This window comes from Aptenodytes patagonicus, chromosome 9 (assembly GCF_965638725.1).
Source record: "Aptenodytes patagonicus chromosome 9, bAptPat1.pri.cur, whole genome shotgun sequence".
Classification (NCBI taxonomy): domain Eukaryota; kingdom Metazoa; phylum Chordata; class Aves; order Sphenisciformes; family Spheniscidae; genus Aptenodytes; species Aptenodytes patagonicus.
This window is the reverse complement of record NC_134957.1, coordinates 9,504,966-9,526,949: the sequence shown is the minus strand read 5'-3', so window position 1 is coordinate 9,526,949 and position 21,984 is coordinate 9,504,966. Positions and strand designations below refer to the sequence as shown.

The window sequence follows — 21,984 nt, the reverse complement described above, 5'->3', positions numbered from 1 at the left end:
ACCGCTGCTCCAAAAGCTGCAAAGAAACAGTCTAAAAGACCATCCTCACTGTATGCACTCTGTTATTCTGTCAGCAGCAGAAAGCTATGACAGCATTTTCCCTTCCTCTCCTCCCCCAGCAGATCACCACAGACCTCCAAGACTCAACACACAAACACCACCTTCCTGAGAACGACTTCCACAGGTCAGGACTTTCTCGGAGACTCCCCCAGCCAGAAGATTCCCAGCTCTGCACAAACATGCTGGGAAAAGGCACTCCAGTTCCACCGTGCGCGACCTTTTATTTTGGAGTACAGATCGCAAGGTCCCATCCCAACCCCATCCAGACGGAAGGGCAAACCACTGCAGCTACCGACTCTTCCAGCTGGTGGGGCAACCACAAGCAATCCCATCCCCACAGCAGAAAAACACACTTAGGGTAGCAAGCTTAAATCTTTATCACTGGAAGGGAAACGATCTAAGAATACTTTTAGCTGCTAGTTCTACACCATATTTACCTGTCTATACAGGCAATTACACCATCATTTCATCTCACTCACGAACACACATTATTATGGGTGTCTATTACTTCAGCCCAACTACTTCAGCAAGTAATTCCAGAAAACTCCATCTGGCTAAGCCAGCACAGCATGGGAATTCACAATTATGCCAAAATATTAAAGAGGTTGGGCATGCTTCTTCATCTTGTATTTTAAAACAAGACACACACACACACACACACACACACTGCAGCATCTGTGGCTGTCACTACTCACCAGAAAAAGCACCCATTTTGCACAAATATACACAGAAGAATTTTGTGACTTCCACTTCAGGATCAGGAATCCCAAAACCAAACTCCTGCCTCCTGTACAGCTTAAGTATAGTCAACTTCTTATTTTAATCTTTATACACACTTTCCTCTCTTACCAGTAGTTTATGTATCTACACCAAGGAGGGCTGTATTCTTCCAGGAACCAATACTTACAATAATTAATTCCTGGCTATAAAAGACCCTTTTTGATGTAACACCTTTGCATTTCTTAAAAAACAATTCGTAGGAAAACACCAAAACCAACAAATCCTTCTGTTCTCGAAGTCACTAAATAGTCACCAAGCAAGCAGCACGAACCTTTGTCATGATGGCACGACAAATGCTGAAGTCCAATCTGCTGGTATTAATAATACCGCATATACCAAAAACACACGGTCTGATTCTCCTCTTATGAAAGAATTGATCCAGGAGCCCTTATAGAAATACAACTATAGAAGTTGAGTGCGTGCAATAAATCTATAATCTAGCCTATTAGCAATCCATCAACCCAACTGCTAACAATAAAGTAAATGCAGAACTAGCCTAAAAGAATAAATACATAGATATGTACAGAAGCAACCATACTAATATACGGAAGTAGTTTCCTTTTTTCATTTCCACAGTATGACTCATAAATTATCTGACAAAAGCAGGAAAAGTACTAATGCAATAGTTCCCTATGCACAAGTTCCAGGCAAATATCCATTTCTTTTTCATACAGAAGACCCATAATTAACTCTGATATTCCATCACACTGCTGCCACAACACCACAGCCCTTACGCAAAGCGTGCTATCGATTTCAACCACAAAGAGTTCAGGCTTTCTCACTTTCGTGTCTGACAAAGATTAATTTTTAGTAATGAGAGAGAAAGTGCAGAAGCACAAATAGAGGAACAGACATGGTAGAAACAGAAGACTGCCATCATCATCCCTACATCTCCAAAGGGATGGGAGAAACATACGTGAATGAATTCCCTAACAAACCAGGAAAAGTCTATAGATAAAATACCCTAATAAGACACAAATCATGGCCAACAGGACTTATATCTATGCCTGCAAGAATCAAATTTGTTTGCTACAAAAATAGTTAATGAAAGTTCAGATCATACAAGGAAAATACTTTTCAGTTTAAGCAAAACAGAGAGGCTCTTTGATGATATGTAAGCTGAATGCCTACATATATCTGAGTTTTATACAAGTTCTTTATTTAACTGTGTGGACAGCTGAAACTGAAGTAGTACAAATGTTGGTTTGGTGATTATTTCCTTTTTGGAGAGGGATGTTGCAAGCAGTCTGTTTTCTGTCACAATTGAACTAAAATGAATTCTTGAGTCAAAAAAGTTCCCTGGGAGTCAGGCGCTTTGTTCTGGCTAGGATTCCTGAATGAAAAGATTGTCTACGTGCTCCTGTGACCATGCCTATTCAATCTTACAAGCATATGTACATATTATGTAGGTGTATCATAAAAAAATACTCAAGCACGTTGCCCTCCACACAGGAAGCTGACGTGCAAAGCTTTTCAGCGTGGCCACAACATTTTAACATGTGTGCATACATTATGGAAGATTCAAGCCTGAATAATGCAAAAAGGGTTATTCTATTGTCACTAAGAATCCTGTTTTAGACTAATTCATGGTGAAATGTCAAAAAAGCCATTAATGCAAACCCATAGTAGTGTTTCAGTCAGTAAGAGTAACTTTCAGCTGGAAAATTAATAAAAACACAGAGAAGAAAAAAAAACACCTTATGGATGTTTCAAAACTCACCCACGTTTGGTGGTTTCCCGTAATTTACAGGTAGTTCGGGAGGCCGGCCTCTGTGAAGAGCTGCAAATGCAGATCCTTTCCATAGTGTATGTCTGAAGTCTGTACCGGCAAGATTAACAGCGGGTTAGTGAAACAATCAGCCAAACCGGGTCCAACTGACCTATTCTTCTTAGAATCAAGAGCATCAGGCACCGCTCCCAGCATCCCAAAATAAAATTTGTCTTTTTAACTAGTCTGTCAGAGATCTAACACTTAACGAAGATTGCTACTCCAATTTCTAGTTCCTAAGCAATATGACTGTAAATGGTTTCAGCTTATTTTTGCTTCATTTTGGTGAGTAGGGAGTCTAAACTGATGGAAAGACTGAGAATGAAAAATGTGGGTGCACTTTGTGTTGAGGCAGGACTGATCTTTGGTATGTTTTTAGTCCTTTTGCAATCCCAACACGTACAGGACCTCTTCTTATGACCTGTACATTTGAGAATACACATACAGGCACACATTTGCTCCCTGAAAGTGGGAGAAGTGAGATTTTTTTTTTTTTCAATAAATCTGTTTTCCTCCAACTGGTGGCAATATGTCCTCCTTTCAGATTCTCCCCTGCACCCCACCCCCCCAAAAAACATTGTTTTTAAAATGGAGACTTTTCTTTAAAGACTCTCCAGCTATCTGCTGCCAACTGGCCTCAGAGAGCCTTCTCTCTAGAACAATAGCGATTTTTCTGAGACTGTTCGGAGTGCCTCAGAAATTAGACCTGGACTTCTTCCATTTCTGGCCATCTGGAAGGAGAGAAATGAGCTTCCATGGTGAAGAAGGACTGAAACAGAAGGATAGTGCCACAGATTGGTGGATCTGTGTATCACCATTTAGATCTCTGAATATGAAGTGCACAAGCTTACATGACTCAAAGAGACTCCCGAGAGCGCCTTCTGACTAAAACCCAAACTGTAGGACCGAGTATTACAATGATACACATTAAAAACAGCACTCATACTTTCTAGAATAGATCAAAATACCTATAAATACTAACGGTAAATGGAAACTTCATACTGATGCACAACTTAGGGGGAGCGGAAATCCATGTATGTCAACTTTGAAAAAGGTACGCTGTTTCATATTAGTGAGTGTGGTTTACACACCAAATGGCACAATGTCACAGCACCTCTTTCTGAAGGGGAAAAACCCCCGCCATAAATCTAGTAGAAATCTCTTTGCAATAAATTTATCACACGGCTTAGGAAGTACTGCATCTTTCAGTGATTCGTCTAATCTCTTTCCCCTGATTCACCTAAGAAACTTCTGTTTCCCTGCACAAAAATGTTTATTTTCTCTTTACATTTTTGTTGCTGTTTTCTTCTAAGATGCAAACTGAGAGTGAAAAGAAGAGATGTTTCTCTGCAAACCTGAAATTCTCCTCCCAATTGTAACAAAGCATAGGCAAAACAAGACTCAGTCCCAAAACTTTGCGTAAGGAAACGTGTTTGCAAACAGCACACCCCTCCAGGTGATACCCAGTGGATCGGCAGACTGCTACAGTCCTTGTTAGCATCACAGTGTGACTTCACAGGATGCGGTAAATTAAGTGCTCAGCTGCCACCGAAACAGGAAGGTCCTGCTCTCCCATCCCTCCTCCTCTCCCAGAATGATGCTCCTGCTGCCTGTGTGACCTCCAGCACTCTGATCCTTCCATCAGCTAATTTAATTCATTACAACAGCAATAACAAATTTTGCAACATTTTAGCGCTCTGAATCAGCACATCACAGGATGAAATAAGTTCTGGCTCCTACAGGGAAGAAGTGGCAGGGGCATGGAGTGAGGAGGGAAGGGAGGAACCACTCTTTTCAACAGCAGATGGCTCTCAGATCTGTTTAGTTATAACACAAAACTGTGCTTTCAGAATCATTATCTCAAGCAGAGCAGTTTTTCAAAAGGAATAGGACTGGCGCTCTATTCATGAAAGGAACGGGGGCTTTCGTTCAAGTTAACTTCAAGCAAGGACATGCAGGAATTATCACTGAAGAATCAGTCTCACCTTCTCCCACCCTCTAAACACTGCCCCAAATGCCACCCTGCCCATCAAGCTGACACGTCTGCCTGCATGGCCAGGGAATCAAATAATCGAACAAATGGAACACATCAGCCTGAAAAATAGCCCAGCAAAATATATGGACTGCTGGGTTATTTTAGACACAGGCATGTAGATATGTATATGAAAGAAAATGGCTATTTTTGAGATGGATCAAATCTCTAATCCAGTTCATCACATCGTTCACACAAACACCAGCCCAACATGCTGAGAAGGGAAGGCAGGGGAAGCAAGTAACAAGATCAGGCAACTGTATGCAAGAGCGGCTTCAGATGGCATTTTCAACCAAAGAAAGATATCCGTAACAGGGCCAGCAATAACTGCACTTTAGCAAGACTGCAACAAGAAAGCAGGAGCTGACAAGCACAGGAGACAAACCAGGGTTCATGCAAACACACACAGGTACCACAATACGAATCAAAACAAAAGGGGTCTTGATCATTAAAATAAAATTCAATCGCACATAAATCGAGAATCTTACCTTTTGCCGCCCTTAATAGAGACTGGCGCCCGACACCTAGCAAAGTCTGCACACCTAGGACACTCTGCGGGATTTCCTTGTCTAAAAGGGGTCCAAGTCTCTCACAGATCCTAAGAAGATAATCCGGAGGGATGTGTGCATTGACAGCCACCTAAACATATAAATAACGCAGACGTTTGAAAATTGTTTTATTCTTGCTTCTACTGGTATTTCTTTGTTTGGTTCATATTCAAGTGTTAAAGTTACTGAAATCAAGGTTAAAACCCCTGAAGACCCCTCAAAATTAATTATACCAAAGATGTCTTTTAAAGTGACATGGAGTGTTGAAAAAGTCAGACCAGAAATTCCAGGTGGTAGTAGCTACAGTTGTAATTTAGGATACTCCTTAATAACAAACAAAAAAATCCCTGAAACTCAGAGTTCCCAGTGCAGTACTCTGATCAAACAAAGTATTGCCTGGGGACTTTTTTTTAAGCCTGTTTTACCTTTCAGTTCATTCTTTTCACATACAGTATTTCTTGCTTAGCTGGAACACCCTTGCCAGACGCTCACATTACTGTAAGAAGCACATGCGCTAAAGCCTAAAACCCCTAAATATTATCCTAAAAGCAATACCCGGTCTCCGGCTTTTAGCTACTGGGAGTAAGTATCTTTAAGACCCACATGTGTAGGCTCCGCTCCTGATTTGTCATCTCGAGAAAACGTTGTTCTTTTTCCCCTTTAGACAGAGACTGTTTTCTACAGAGAGACAATAGCTTTTTCCATCAGTCTGTTCAAACAGCAAATAAATTGTGCCTCATTATCCAGAATGTCCTGCACTTGCCTGACTTCTACTATATTTACTAGCTGGCAGCACAAACTCAACATCAGAGCTTATTTAGCTCCTTCAACACAGGACATACAGCCACATCCATCTCCTTTTTAAAGATCACCAGTAAGAGGTCACTCAGCTCTTAAGCACCTGTGATTGAAGATGGAAAAAACAGTTGTATCAGAACTATTTACAACTTTTGTATCTGTTGCAATATTATCAAGAAAGAGATTGTCGTAAACCAGTTTTTTGTTTTACCAAGCCACAAACTAATGCCAAATAATACTAAAGCTGACCTGAAAGGGCCAGAACAGTGCTCATTGTGAAGAAATAACAGCAGGCCTGTGCCTGCGCACACCCCTCTCTCCTACGTGGCCACTTCAAACGTGTCCAGTCACAGGCCAATACCGGTGACGGGGCTGTGAGCGCTCACCACCCATGCAGTTCCCTCCTGGCAGGGTTAGGACAAGTTTTTGTGCAGCTGCAGCGGGCCAGAATGATTCCCCAGCCTGGCTAAAACCACGACCGAGCTCCCCTCTGCATCAGCTCCAGTGCTCATCTACTGCGGAGGGAGCCGTTTTCAGCTCCCCTGGCTAGGAACGCTCACCCGGCAAAAGAAGGAAAAGGTTTTCTGCCAGGTTTAGCAAGGCTGACTGTGATTCAGAGAAGCGTCAGAGCTGGTGGAAAGCAAGGAACGGGACCACTTCTTTCAACAGCAGAGCACCATCAGAGAGGCCCAGCTATCCTGCCTACCCAGACCCCAAGGATATGCCCAGCTCCTGCCCCAGCACACCGGAGGGAGTGGCACGCGTCGGGAAGGAGGAAAAGGTAAGTACTTCACTCAGACCTGCTGCCAAAACATTGTTCACTGAACGACGTCATCGAACAGATTATTACTACATGTCATTGGGAAATTGTTCGTTCCAATGGGGCAAGAGCAGTGGTGCTACGGGGCTCAACGCAGTGAGTCATGTGTTGTATAATGTAATCACCTGCATCACAAGCAGGATCAACACCATCCCACAAATAAGATTTTAACCAAAAAAAAAAAAAAAGGCTTCTCTAATGGTATATACAAATTGCCATTTAACTAAACCCAACCAAAAACTCTTCCAATCTGAATGGAAACTCATACAGAAGAGAGACAGGCTTCTCCACACATCCCTTCAGCCACTGCATGCTAAAGAGATGGCTCTGGCCTTTTGACGGAAACAGAAGAATCGTACCTCTGCAGGAAAGATAAACCTGATGACTGCATTAACATGGTCCCATTCCATGACTTTTCATACTGTGAGCATCAAGGAATGACCCCATGAACGCTCTCTTGCACAGACCAGTTTCTCCAGCCATTCATTCTAACTTTTTTTTCCCCCCAAAAAAATCAAGGAGTTCCAAAATTATATTGGTACCTTCCCAAGTGTACAGTCAGTGAAGTTCAGCGTATAAGCATGAATTGTCCTTCATCATAAATTACATGATCTAACATAAGTCAAAAAGAGATAAAAGGATTATCCAAACTTTTGTACTTGCCTATCGTTCTTACTCATTCCTGAAATATTATAAATGTGTTAATGCTACAAAATATTTTATTATCCTGTGCTAGCCTCCCTTCGGTATGTAAGGGACCTGAAAGGATCTGAAACAAAGGCAATTCTAAAGAGGGAATCTGCAATTTAATAAAATCTGAGTATGAAATTCTTTTTTACATCTCTGATAATCAGTAACATGCTTCTCAGTCAACAATTGCCAATTCTAGCAATTTATCAAGCTGAAGATTAAAAGATTAAAAACAGTAACGAATCCAGAAGCCGTGGAATTTTACATTTTACCTCTAGGGTAGGAAAAAACCCAAACCATACCACACTCTCTGGAAATACAAGATTTCACAGAAAGTCCAAGCCATCCTCCTAGTGTAATGCAGCCAAACGCTTCCCTTTTTACTCAGGAGCACGCTGTTTCTGAAGTATCACCCCTATTCTATGTCCAGAGAGAGGTGCTGAATCAAGCCTGGCAGCAAATATCCTACTGTGGAGACAGAGCACAAGTCATTCAACAAGCAGTCCTGATTAACTCAGCGCATCTACTCAGAAATGGAAAGGGACTTTGTTGCTTAAAGATCCGCAAATTAAGCCACGGTTTTATAAAGAACAGCGAAGGGACCGAACACCAGCACATGTGCGGCCGGCTAACGTTCAAAGATGGAAGATGGATGCACCAGACTCAGGGAGCACGTGGCAGTTATCTGCACGTGCCTGGTGGTAATTTGCCTGGGACATCCAGACGTTAAGCAGCTCAGGATACCAGACATCTGCTTGCTCGCTGCCCAGACCAGGAAAGTTGGCAAATCCATCACGTAGCCAGAGTTAAATTGGCACAGGTGAGCTGCTGAAGCATCTAGATTTTAGTGCACAGTTTTGTTAGATTGCAAACTTTTCTAAGCGACATTTAATGTGGAGCATATTGCACAGACTAGGCACATATCACAGTGACCACTCACTTTACTAACACGCCCTACTCACCAGATTTGCCACCTGCAATCAGAACCATGCCACGCTAAAGAAGAAAGGCTGTACTACACTTCTCTCCCTGCGCATTTTCATGTTTCTACAAGCCAGAACAGCTCAAATAAGTGGCCCTTAATCTGAATATTATCACTGTTGTTGTTACCAAACAGCTACGTAGGCAGGCAGCAGTAGCAGCAAATTCTCCTGGAGATTTTTTTTTCCATAATAACTTCCAGATAAAATGCTTAAACTGCAGCCCAGAGCACAACAAGCAATTCTATTTTCAGGTTCCCAAAAGAACTTGAAACAAAAATCCTTCCTTTCACCTCTGTGTGAGATAGCTGTAAATGGATTTTAAGTATCTTTCCAAAACATGAAGCTGCAAACGTACAGCTGAGAAAAACAAAGTCTCCCAAATCAGATTTTCATTAAAAGAAGGAAGGAAGGAAGAAGGCAAAGCTTAGCATCAGTTATAGCCACACCTCTTAGTGTATGCTGGTCCAAACCCCATACGGCAAAATTAAACAACGGCGAGGATATTATCACCTCCTCAGATATATCAGAAAATATTCTTAGAATATTAGAAAATATTTTAGAAAATAATTAGAAAATTAGAAAAAATCAGAGACGAGTAATACAGGCCAAAACCGTGCTTAACAAGAGTGTTTGAAAAGAGCATGTTAAAATAATGCAGAAGGGCTGAAAACGTGCTAAGCGAGAGCAAGTTCTGCACCCGGGGATAAATTATAAAGAGAAAAATGTTCTGTTGCCTTAAGATGTGAAAGACCCTATAAAGGTCAAAACGCGAGAGCACAAGAATGCCACAGAACCACGGAAGAGTCCTCTGACACAGGAACCACACTGGTCTTACGGATCTAAAAACTTTCAAGAACTGGGTAAAGCGAATCCAGTCTTTTAAAAAAATCTACGTAAACAACCGTGGGTGAATGCAACACAGTCATGACTGCTTGAACCAGTATGCAAATAAGTTGCTACAGTGATAAGCAGCTGCAAGTAAAGCACTATTAGTGAAGTCACACCAGGGCTAAGCGAAAGTCATACCCCTAAACCTGTTTATGCTTCCATTGTTGGAAGCGTTACCGTGTAATCTCAAAGGCTACTGAGCAAAGGGTCCTCACCGGGCAGCTAAGAAGACAGGCAAGAAGCTTGTTGATCCCTGAAACAAGCAAAATCCCCTGCTATGACTGCTGACTATTTCTCCTCCAAGGAAGGTTTCAATAAACAGGAAACAAACAAAAAAAGACTCTCTGTGATTACTACTTATCATAAGATGTCTGTCTTCCCAGGGATCGGAACCAGATAGCTCCGAAACATCTCTTTTGGGAAGCCCAGCGAAACATTGCCTCAAAGCACAGACTAAATTTGACGCAAGAGCCGCATAATGGAAGCAACGCAGGCAGCAACGCAGACCTTCGAAGGCTCCTCCGTACCCAGTCCCCTGTGGGCAGGCAGGCAGGCAGTTGTGCATCAGCAGCAGATTCCTAACCTCTAGGCAGTCGTACAACACTTCTCCCATTTGCCAAAATAACAATCAATTAAGAATCAATCGACAACTGTATCAAAAAGCAGCAGAGGAGACCAAGAGGACCAGCTGAGCAAGCAGGAAATTACTCAAGACCTCAAATACGGAATCTCAGCAAAAGGAAGCTCAGATGCTGGACTTGCACAAGATGCCAACAGTATGCAAATACACATGAATTTAAAACGCCACTATCCACTCGGTTTCCCCAGAGAGAACGGGTTGGAACTGCCGTACTACCAGATGACATCTTCCTGAGGTGACAAAACCGTAACATCTCTCCGCTGCTAATGCTGGGATTGGCAATATCTATAAATAACAGCACCTCAGACTCACAGCTAGTTTTAAATCAATGCAGATGCGCAAGGCAGAAACTCAAAGCCAAATCCCATAAGCTGTTCCACACCAGCACAGCCGTTCACGGATGCAAATTCTCCACTGTCCAACAATAGCTGATTTTCTGTTTTTCCTGAAATTGTACATACCTTCAGCACAAAGACCAAAACGGGCTGAGCCAGAAGAGACAGCCCATCAAAAGTTCTTGAGAACCAGACCAGAGCCAGTCATCTTTATCAGGAATAAACAAAGCTAATTTCGAACAGCAGGCCGCTGGAGACTGTTCTGATAATCTGCGTCGGTTCAGCTTGACTCGTCTGTACAACAGCCGACTCCACATTGAACTGCTACGGTTAATTTAAAATAGAAGTACTAATTGCATGCAAGTTTGACATACTTCAGGCCTTCATAAGGAGAGCGAGGACCCTCCTCTTTACAAACACATTTCATGTCTCAAGACCACCAGCAGTCAATAACAAAGTAAAAACCGCCCTGGAGCACACCGGGACGATTACCTAGACAGCCAGCCACATGCTGCACATAAAAAGTACTCCAAAGTGGAAATAAGCAGAAAAGACAAAGGGAACACAAATGCACGTAAGCTAGTACTCTCTGCGTGGTTTTGCTCGCTAGGTACGAGTCTTATTAGTGCGCCTTAAATTACTCTTCTGCCTTGTGTGTACCTGACATTTAAAGTAAAAGACCAATTTCAAATAAAAAAGAAATCTCAACAGTTTTCAGATCTTGACTAAAAGCTCAAGTGAAGTGGGAGTAAACATTCCCTAGATAAAAGCCACCTAGTACGCAATTTGGTTGTTATATCTTTATAGTTTCCAAAAGCCCCAAGAGCAATAACAACATACTCAATGGCAAGAGTATCGGCATATTTTCTGAAAAATACCAACGCTAACCTGAACAGTCAAACTGAGAATGGAAAACAAAGTTGAAACCTCAGCAATTAGAACAAGAAATGCTTTCTCAGATTTGCCAAAGCAGAATATTGAGCAAACAGAGAGGGGAAAAAAAAAAATCAGACTTCTTTGGGTTTGCAAACTCTCACTGGGTTCGATTATCTCAGACCTACCTGACCAATGCTAGGCAGAGATTGTAACTGAACTTGGTTTTCTGTCTGTAAGCGTTCAAAAAGGAGAAACGGGTAGAAAAAACCTTTATCTCCAATTGCTAGCATCTATAATTTATTTTTGGTTCATTATGTGACTGAGATGATTAAAACGAAGGTCAGAGTTATTTGTGTTCTTCACAACCCCGGCTTTGTTCTAAACATGGCATTCAGACATCTAGCTAGCCCTGAAGTCGAGTAGTTCAGGTTAATATACAATCATATGCAACCCAAGGTCCAAATTCCAAACACATCAGACCCTAAGCAATGAGAGGAAAAAAGGCCTTTCTTCAACATCCTCAACAGTGAAAGCTTCAGTCTGAGGATTAATAGAGAGAAGCTCAGTTCATCCTACCTGGCATCAACCTGCCTCGCTGTAATGATTCATTTATAGTCCTGTTCCTTACTGTAAATCATGATAAACAGTTAAATAATACTAGATAAACAGGCAATCTAAAAGGATTGATTACTGTTGATTAGTTTAAGACAGAGGAAAAAATCTTATACTTGATTTTGATAATTCTATACGGCAAGAAGCAATTTCTAATTAATTCCAAGCCTCACTTTACAACAGCTTGTCTCCTGTTCCTGAAATTTTAAAGAAAAGTACATGGTTTCAACAGTGCCATCTAACACACACAAAAAAAAGGTTTTAAGGCTTTTCTGTTCGTGCCCCTTGGAATGAAAGGAAAAAATGCATACGTTAATGTAACTGATTAAGCAAAACCAGTATGTCTGAAATCAGACTTCATACTGCCACCGTTAATATTCCTCTCGGGTACCGGGTGCAGCCACAAGCTAAACCTGAAACAGCCTATAGCTAGATTTCAGGTTCTCTAGGAAGACCGTACAGCATTAAAATTTATTGAATGCAGTACTTACTCTGTGTCTGTTCACTCAATATACAGTCCCGGAATTATCCACAAGAGGTATGATGAAGCATAACATTCATCTTAAATTCTTAATACACTTTGGAAAGGGAAAGCCAGCAGGTACAAATGTCTCATCTCGACGCAAGGAGCTCTCCCATCTGCATCTGAGCTTTTACAACATTGCTAAAGTGGAAAACTAACTCTTGAGCAAGCTACAAAGCAGCTTGAGCAACAGTCATGTCAAAATCCCACATCGCCATTGCACCGTGCGAGATGGGAAAGGCAAGGACGTACTTTCAGTTCCTTCCAGGTGAGGAGACAGTGATGATCACACACGCATGCAGTATATCAGTATTATAAAAGCTATTAGTAAGTTTACAGCATTCCAACTGCAAAGTGCTAATTCAGCGCCCTACGTGATTACCCAGAGCTCCCAGACATGAAAACAAGGCCGTCTGCACCCTTCGGAAACAAATCGCAATGACTTTTCAGTTTCGCCGCTTTCACGCGGGGGCCGGTAAGAACACGCGCGTCCGGCGGCCGCCGCGGGAGAACGGCCATCCCCAGGCACCCGGCCCCTTGGCAGTGCGGAGGGAAGCTGACCTTTCTCGTGACAGATACTCGTACGGTTTATACCCAGCAAAAGCAGCCACTCCGTCTATTTCATCGGCATTTAATAGTTTCAGCATTACGTTTCCTAAAAACCCCCTTTTTTAATACCGAAGCAGGCCCAGCCGCCCGGCTGAGGAGCAGGGCTTCGGCACAGGCTGCCGCCGCAGGCCAGGAATCCCTCAACCAGACCAGCAGCTCTGCCCGGCGACGGGCCCGGCGGCACGTCGACATGTAATTCCCCCCCCCCCCCCGCGCCCGGCCAGCCCCGGCCGCCGCGCTGCCCGCCGCCCCCCGGGGCCGGGCGATGACCGGAACGCCGCTCCCGGCGGCCTCCTCCAGCCCACGGGTGCCCGCGGACCTCCGTGTTTTGGCCACGCTGACGCTTCCCCCCCGGCGGGGGGGGGGGGGCCGAGGCCCCGGCAGCCCCGAGGCCCCGGCAGCCCCGCTCGCCGGCAGCCCGGGGCCGGGGAGGGGGGGGGGGTTGTTGCTGTCAAACCACCGCCCCGTGAGGCGGCGGGGGCGGGGGGCGGGGGGGCGCTGCCGCCGGGTTGCCAGAAGCCGGCCGAAGCGCCCCGACGTCCCCGGGCGGGGGAGGCCCGGGAGGCCGCGGGGGAGCCGCCCCCGCCCCGGCTGAGGAGCGGCGGCCGGCGAGGGGCGCGGAGGGCGGCGGGGGATGATGGGGGGGGGGGGGGGGGGGGGGACCGGCACCCCGCGCCCCCCGCCCCATCCCGCCCTCCCTGCCAGTTCCTCCGCGGCGCCGCGGCCAATCAGCTGCCGCCTTCCATCGCCTCCCGCCGCTCTCCGGCTTGTAAGACGCGGCGCCATTCGCCGGGCTGGGCCCCGTACGTGCCCTCAGATAACCCTCCCGGCCCCACAATAGCACGTCGCAGTCAGTCAGCACCAAGCAGCCCCCGCCGCCGCCGCCCCGGTGTGTGCCCCCCGGCCCGGCCCGGCCTCCCCTTCCCTCCTCTCCGCACTCCCCGCGGCCCGGCGGCAACCGCGGCCTCGGCGGGGCGCAGCCCGCAGCCCCGTGAGGGAGGACGCGGGGGGGTGGGGGGGGGACGGGGACGTGGAGCGGCGCCCGGGGCGGTGGCGGCGGCGGCGGCGGCGGCGGGGGGGGAACTTGTCGGGGAAGTCGGGAGTGAAACTTGGCTCACCAGGTCCTCGAAGCTCCGGCGGTGCTCCTTGCCCTGCCAGTCCAGGCGCCGGGGGATCAGCTGCGGGAGGGAGACGGGAGGGGGAGGAGGGACGGGGACGGAGGCGGCCGTCAGACCCCAGCCGGCGGTGCGACCCTCCCCGGGCGGGCGAGGGGAGCCCCCGCCGGTGCCAGCCCGCCCCGGGGAGGAGCCCCTCCGCCGCTGCCCCCGGCCCCGCCGCCCGCAGCGGGGGCACCCGCGCCTCCCGCAGGGTCTCCCGGAGCCCCGGGAGGAGATGGGCTGGGTTAGACGGGGCAGGGCAGCCCCCGAGCCCCCCCCCCCCCCCGTCCCGAGGGCTTCCCCCGTCCTGCCGGGGCAGGCGCCTTACCTGGTGCTCCTCCAGCTCCTCCACCAGCACCTGGGGAGAGACGGGCACACGGACACACAAAGGACGTGAGTCCGGCGCCCGCAGCGCAGCGGCTCCCCCGCCCGCCGCCCTCCCGTCCCGTCCCGTCCCGTCCCGTCCCCGCCCGCCCCGGCCCGGCCGGAGCCGCCGGCTCCCCGCTCACCTGGGCGGATTTCTTGCAGGGTCCGGACTGCAGGAACCGGGCGATCAGGTAGTAGAGCTCTGCGGAGGGGCGGGGGGGGGAGAAGGGGACACGGTTACAACGGGGGGCGGCCGGCGGGGCGGAGGGCAGCCCCCGCCGCCAGCGATACCCACCGGCTTCGAGCTGGGTCGGGGCGGCCGCCGTCGCCATCCTCCTCAGGAGGCCCGAGGGGGAGGGGAGGTGGCGGATCGCGCCCCGGGGAGACGCCGCTCCTACTGCGGCCGAGCCCCCATGGAGGAGCCCCGCTGCCCGTGCGCGGCGCTGGCCCCGGTCCGGCTCCCGCCCGGGCTCATCGCATCGCCGTTCGCCCCATAGATATCCCGGCCCGAGAGGCAGCCGCCGAGCGGGGTGCAGGGCGCGCCGCCCGCCGCACGGGGGCGGTGCGCGGCTTCGCGCGAGGGGGAAGCGGCGCCGGGAGGCGCGGGGAGGGGGACGGGGCGGAAGCGTCCGGCCGGAAGGGAGGGGCGGTGACGCACCGGGGGCGGCGCTCGCGCGTCGGGCGGCGCTTCCGGCCGGCGGCTCGGTGAGGAGGCGGCGGCGGCGGCGGCCGGGCCGCGCCCGGGCCTTGCGCCCTCCCCTGCGGGGCCGCCGCCGCCGCGGCGGGAGAGGGGAGAGCCCGGCTGCCGCGCAGCGCGGCCTGCCCGCGCCTTAGGGGCCCGGCCGCCCTCCCGGCCGGAGCCCTCCCGGCCTCTGCGTCGGAGCTGCGGGGCCTGGAGGCGGCCTCCTGCCCGGCAGCGGCGGGGAAGCGGAGACCCGCGGAGGCCCGGAAAATAAGTGTTTTCTTTTTAAAAAAACAAACAAACAAAAAAAAACCCGCAGGGATTCGGGAATCTTTGGCTTCTTGCCGGGCGGGTGGGGCGGCGGCAAGCCTGGGGCCCCCGCGAGTTCCGTGGAAGGGGGCACGCGTGGATGGGAAGGTGAAGGCGGAGGGCTGGCGGCCCATGCTGGCTCCCCTTAGGAAAGGCCTAGCCGTAGGCAAAGGTCAGAGGAGGCACTGTATTAAGTACGGAGCAGCTGTGTGGCAACGTGCCGGAGGTCCAGAAAAACACGTTTCTTGGGCCGCGTCGATGAAATCGTTTCATCCACCGTACACGTAGACAAGGGTGCTCACGACAGAGTGTTGGGATACGGATACCTGGTGGTCGGCAGCTTGAGGAGAAGTGTCCCGGTGTTTAGAGGAGCTGTTGCGCATCTCGCGTGAAGCGGGCTGTTGCCAGCGTGTCCTCGCCTCGGCGCGCGCGGCCAGCGGTACAGCCCGCGGGGCGTCGTCCTGCCCAGGTTACAGAATGGAGGGCCTGGGGGGGCTTCAGGAGCCAAATCGGAATTGTTTGCGCCCAGTGTCCAGGAAATTAAAGTACGACTGATGCAGCACCGGTTCTCTTCAAGGAAAAAAGGGTTCAATATCGGTCACTGTAGATACTCTTAAGGGAAACAAATATTTTTTCCATGGGAAGCATCCTGTCAAAGCTCCAGAAATTTACGTCATTTTAGCAATAAGTTGCTAAAACACACTAAGTGAACTGACGGCATTCTTTAGTGTAAAACTGTGTTTTGCCACCATAAATACCTGGTATTTGGTATTAGAACTCCCCGAGCCTTGGCAGTGTAACAATCGCTGTCATAACTGGAAAATAAAAAGAGACAACTCATCTTCATGCTTTGAATACCAAGAGCTGAATCATAGTAAATCGATGCCGTTGAAACATTAAGAATAAATTCACTTTCGGCATGTATTTATAGCATCTGCTCATGACTAGGCTTTCTGTGAAGTGCTGTTTCAGAGTTCTTCCTGCTGCTACCGTCAGGATGCGGCCCTTCCTGCTGGCAGCCTCCTCTCGGGATGCTTCAAGGTCCCCGACCAAGCGCCGGTAGCCCTCTGCAGAAGGAGTCGGGTACTTGACATTCGGCTGCTCCGCGTATATATTCGCCTGCCCCTTCATACAGCGGTGGAGGTTGTTTATTTTGTGCCAGGAGCTCGGATTAACTGGATGGTGTGTAGACCTCATTTCTTCTTCATCCTCTAAAGTTCTCAAGCTGCTAATGAGACTTTAAATATTAAAAAGAAAAAAAATATCGCTCGCCATGGTAGCTCTCGGAATCTTGTTTAAGGCAGGTTTCGTTGATCGGCTCATCACTAGCAGAGACGCGAGGTGCCACCTCACCAAGCTGCAAACCCCAGTTCTAGCGGCTTCCCAATAGTAACAACTCTCCCACCTTCCCGGCATTACACCGGAGTCTCTGAAGTTACAGCGCGGGTGCTTCCTGTGAGGGATACAGTGTAAAGCTGCAGTCCTCAAAATAAATTGCCAGCTAGGAAAAGAGCGCGCTGATACTTGCTATCTTTAGAGGTAATCTTTCTCCCACCTGCCTTCGGAACCGGCAATTGCAAGCTCATCTTTTTATGCATGACGGGAACGCGAAGAAAAAAACACAGATGATGGTTTATAATATGCCCTGCAAGTACGTGTCAATCTTTCTGATCTAAATAGAACTCTGTGTCAAGAGAAAACACAGCACCATAAATACTGTATAGCACCATGTCCTGGTGTATTCTAGTGCTAACAGTGACCTAATATATGTCTTCATGAATACGGCCTGTTTCTTTGGCACCTTTTGCTCGGTGCCTTACTGAACCTGAACCTCTCTACTTGTGACTTGCTTTTATTTGAGCTTGGGGGTGCCAGCACGTGAAGCTGCACCGCCACAGCAGGCAGGATTATTCTTTTAGGGCCTATCTAGAGCTGATGGGAATGTCTACAGTAACTGACTTTCAGATTGAAAGCCCGGGATAGAAAATGCTCCCAAAGTAAACTCGTCTGTCCCTCGGTCGTGTCCTTCCCACACCATTCCGACTGGAAGTCCCGCCCCGTGCTGTTTGCCTAAGTGCGTGTAATACACGACCTCGCAGGTCAGCGCTCAGAAGTGCTCCATGTTGCACCCTCACCGCAGCTCAGATGGCTTCGTGTATCAACAGGAGAGGAGCGCGTTAGTAATCACCCAACTATGTGTTATGTATGCGTTGCAGAGCACAGGTACGCAGGCTGGGGCGTCCTGCGTTCGGGTCAAGTACAAACAGCGTTAGTCACGCCCGAAACAGCCCTTGCGTAACTCGGCCAGAGCCCTTCAGCGCGATCAGGGCTGTGGTTTACTGCTCTGCAGTGACTCCCGAGCCTCTTCCCGCGTTGCTGGTTCCCTGGCACCTCACCTTCCTATCATTAACATTTTCCCAGTTGCTTTATTACTCCTTAAGGCTGCTATGAGGGCTGTGATCGATACCTCTTCCCACTTCTCCTGGGCTTTCCCCTTAAGGAGTCTGCCTGATGAGTAATGCCCATCCTCAAGCGTAGCTCTCATTCCCCAGGAGCTCCGTTTCCACAGCACACTGCAGCCACACGTGGATCTTGCAGCTCCGTGACTCATCTCTTTCTGGATCCTCTGCATCCAAGAAGCGGCGTGCTGGGGGATGATAGTAAATCTCCTAGTGAAAGCAAGATCTTATGGTTGTGCTTACTCATCTTTCTCCAATGCAGAACTCTATTAGGTAAATGCCAACAGCAGCGGTGGCACCGAGTAGCGAGCAAGAACGTACTAACTGGCGTGGTAATCTTTGCTAATGAATGACAGAGGTATTCAGAAGCAGAAATGCTTTAAGGAAGAAGCTGGATTGTAACAGTTTCCCTCCATACTGCTCTTTAAAAAAAAAAAAAAAAAAAAAGAAAGCCTTGAAAGGATTTTAGGAGTAGAAACCTTTAGATAAATGCATGCTCACACACCGTCCCGCAGAGTGGAACCGATCCCATTCTGCCGTGGCCGAACTTGTCGGACCTTGCAGGGTTACCTGCCTCTCCCCCACGCCTCCTGGCACGGCAGGGTGCAGATTATCAGAAACCTGCCTGATCCGTAGGAGGCCTGAGAGGGTGGATAACAAGTGCTGGACGTGGACCGGGAGAATATCTTGGAGAATATCGCTCTGAAAGAGATCTTGCTGAGGTTATAGAGGTGGGTCACAGGTGAGGCTGGTCTGTGAGATTTTCATTTCATGCGTGTGTATGCATTTTTCAGAGTTCCATAGGCTCGCTTAATTCTGCCTTTCTACCTTCTTAGTGATACCTCTTGTAATAAGTCCCTGGTTCCTCGGCATAGCACCTCTGTGTGTGCATGTTACTCCAAGCAAAAACTTGTGTGGAAAAAGCCCTCAGAAAAACTGCTTCGTACTTCTTCCATTGCACCATTAACTTCACCCAAACCACTTCTAACGGGAAGTAAATGTGATTAACCTGATGCACTTTATCCCCCCAAAGAGCCCCGTTCTGACAACTCTCGATGGTACTATTCAAATGCCCATTGCTTCCACCCGTTTGGTGTCGGTAGAAACCTCTCGGCACTTAACAATAAGCCATTTTCCATCTTTTTGCCTCTTTCTGGTTCACCCAGGGCTGCACTAGTGCTTGCACTCGGGGCACTTTTCATACCTCGGCCGCTGGCAGCCTGGACCTCCTCTGCGAAATGGTCCGTCGCATCCTATTGCTGTGGTTGAGAGTAAATGCAAGCCAGCGGAGTTTACCCCGTTCAATCTGACTGCAGAATTAAATTAATTTCCCCATAGTCAGCTTGTAATACCAAGTTAATGTGTCTCTCTCTCAATTTATCATTATGCTGTCCCGATGAGTCAAATTCTGACTTCTGCTTTAACGTAGTGTAAAAACTTGATTGCGGTTTGACACAACCAGACAGAAATGTGCAGTTGCAAATCAAAAAAAGGAAGTCTAGAGTGGAATCGTGCAGGTGTGCTGGGTTGTACCTGGATGGTACCTTTCCTTTTCAGTAAATGTAGATGGGAATGCGTATGTCGGAATCCATTTGGACTGAAACACTAGAGCAAGTTAAGCATTTTCAGCTTTTTTTTTTTTTTGAGTATTTTCCATGCACATTTCTATGTACATCCTGCTCGCCGTGGGCCTTTCGTATGCAGCTAAATGGTAAATGAGGACAGTAATTGTTTCAGAAATGAAATCCGAGGTTTTGTTTAACTAATACAAAAATAAGTGCTATTTAGAAGGAAATTAGGAATTGGTGCCTGGTACTATGCAGTTGTAAGCAAATACGGATATTGAAAAGTCAAGGTTTACTTTAAGATGATCTCTAAATGCAGCAACCACAAAATTAAATTTTGGTGTCATAGCTTATTCTAAAAAAAATACGAGGTGCAAAATAATTAGCAATAACAAGAGTCACGGGTTTTGCTTGAGTGCAGAAGTCAACATCCTGTCTTGCGGGAGAAATCTCCAAATTTCCACTCCTTCATACGTTTTTTTCCCTTGATAACAGCTATTCAATAATAATTGAATAGCTGTTAGATATTATACAAGATCTGCTCTAGGTTTTTTGCTATTTTTAAAAATTTAGTATTTAATTTCCCTGCTGCATCATAGCAGTCTTTCCTCTAGGTGGTGCCCCATGCCCAAGGGTTGGGTGTAATACTATCCCATATGAAAGGCTATTGAGAAATAGTCAGGACGCCCCTCTCCTTTGTTTCTAAATTCTATCTTATAATAGTTCGTCTGAGTTGATAGATTACTTGTTCTGCATGATGTAAATATGGCGTTTCTTCCTCTTGAGAATCTTAAAATCCATTCACCAGAGCCTAAAATGCCACCTGCCTGGAACAGTATCATCTGTTACTCCGTGGACTGATCCATATCTCATATTTCTTATGGCAGCCATTAACTGGTGTTAGCTGTTGATCGGCCAGACGGTATGTACATCACTGCTGCGATTGTGGGCACTTACTATTTGCATAGTTGCCAAATAAATTAATTCTCTCTGAATATTATGTAAACATTTCTCTCTGTCTCTATTTCACATAGAAATGCAAAATTTCAAATATGGATGAAATGCATATGAAAATGAGCGACAGTGATCTGTGTACCTATATGCTCGTGGCTCTGTAAGCGGAAGGACCGGGTGAATAATGTCAGTATTCCAGGAAAATCTACCGCAGCATCACTGAATCTCAACATTATACCTGAAACTGCCTGTAACCCCACAAGTTTTATAAGCAGGAAAATTAATATCAGTTGCAAGTGACCAGGTAGTTTTTGTTACTGTTGGTGTTACGATTGCGGTCGGCTCCGTCCCTGTCTGAGGGCCTGATTCTGATCCTGTGTCCCCAGGAGCCCCCCGGCTGGGACCTGTCCCCTGTCCCCAACCTTTCCCAGCTGCCTAACACAGCCCTTCTGGTGCAGATGGCCGCGGCAGCTGCCAGTCTGGGGGGTCGCGGTGCACAAAGGGGCTTTCACCCCCGAAATACCACCTGATATTTCCCGGTGGGGCTGATTCAGCAACTTCAAATCTTGCTAAATGTTTTCTAAGCAATCCTGTGTTGTTCGGTTTGTGTTTTGGGGGGTTTTTTAGGGCCCAATCCTGCATTTTTTACTTCTGGGAGCCTTGCAGCCCGGGCACACAGTGTCCGACTGCGACTGGGAATTCATCACCTCTCTCCCTCCATAGCTGGACATGCAAATTTTACTGGAGCTCCCTCAGCTAAGTGTATCGCTTAAATAGAATTATCTCCCCATGTATCCCACACTCTTTCTCTGTTAAGTTGTGAGGATTTTTACATTTTAATTCTGTTCATCAGTTTTACCAAAATACTAGCTATTTTTGTGAAGGGGTGCACAGGGTTCACAAGAGTTTTTAAAAGTGCAGCTTTTGTTTATTGAAATAAAGAGAAGTTTAAAAATGGTTTGAGGTATTTTTTATGTTTATTGGTAACCATAACATGTAAATGTTGTAAATAAGCTCATTAATACTTCGTAAATACAGTCTTATAAAAAAATAGAAATTAAATATAAATTACTGGATGAGGTGATGGGTTAGAAAACTGTCTTGTATAAGTTTGCCCACAGGAGCGTGAGTTTATAAATGAACTTTCTAAGTCACTAATGAAACCAATGCTCCGGTTCAACGCTGGGGAGAACGAAACGGGCTCTGTGAGTCACGCCGTAACACCAGGATGCTGAAATCAAAACCAAATCACGGAGCAGTCGTCCCCCTTCACCGTGCTCTTTATGCACCCCTGTCATGTTCTCTTTCAGGCATCGCTTCCAGATAAGCAAGCCCAACTCTACTGAACCCCACAAGGTGATTTTTGCACACCACTACTCCCTCCCCTTGTGCTTTTCCACCTTTTCTGGGTATCCATCCTGCGAAGAGAGGGCTGAAGCACGTGGGCACACCACGGGCTCCCGCAGCGCTGTAACAGCGCTTGTTTTTATTTGTTCTCCGTGTCCTCCCTAATAATTCCTTACGGCCTGT

At 47.5% G+C, this 21,984-nt stretch overlaps 1 protein-coding gene across 2 annotated transcripts in view; it reads right to left on the bottom strand.

The window, feature by feature from the left end:
• Positions 1-14,972, bottom strand: part of BRWD3 (bromodomain and WD repeat domain containing 3) — a 57,374-nt gene extending 42,402 nt beyond the window's left edge. Inside the window, exons 1-6 of one of the 2 annotated variants that reach the window (XM_076347067.1) lie at positions 14,781-14,972; positions 14,629-14,687; positions 14,448-14,477; positions 14,081-14,140; positions 5,129-5,279; positions 2,561-2,659 (exon numbers count right to left, since the gene is read on the bottom strand). In XM_076347067.1, the coding sequence (XP_076203182.1) occupies positions 2,561-2,659; positions 5,129-5,279; positions 14,081-14,140; positions 14,448-14,477; positions 14,629-14,687; positions 14,781-14,817 (436 nt within the window). In that variant the 5' untranslated portion in view covers positions 14,818-14,972. Of the gene's footprint in view, positions 1-2,560; positions 2,660-5,128; positions 5,280-14,080; positions 14,141-14,447; positions 14,478-14,628; positions 14,688-14,780 lie in introns of those variants that run through there. The other variant, XM_076347069.1, reaches the window with a different exon arrangement.
• Between the last annotated feature and the right edge of the window lie 7,012 nt (positions 14,973-21,984).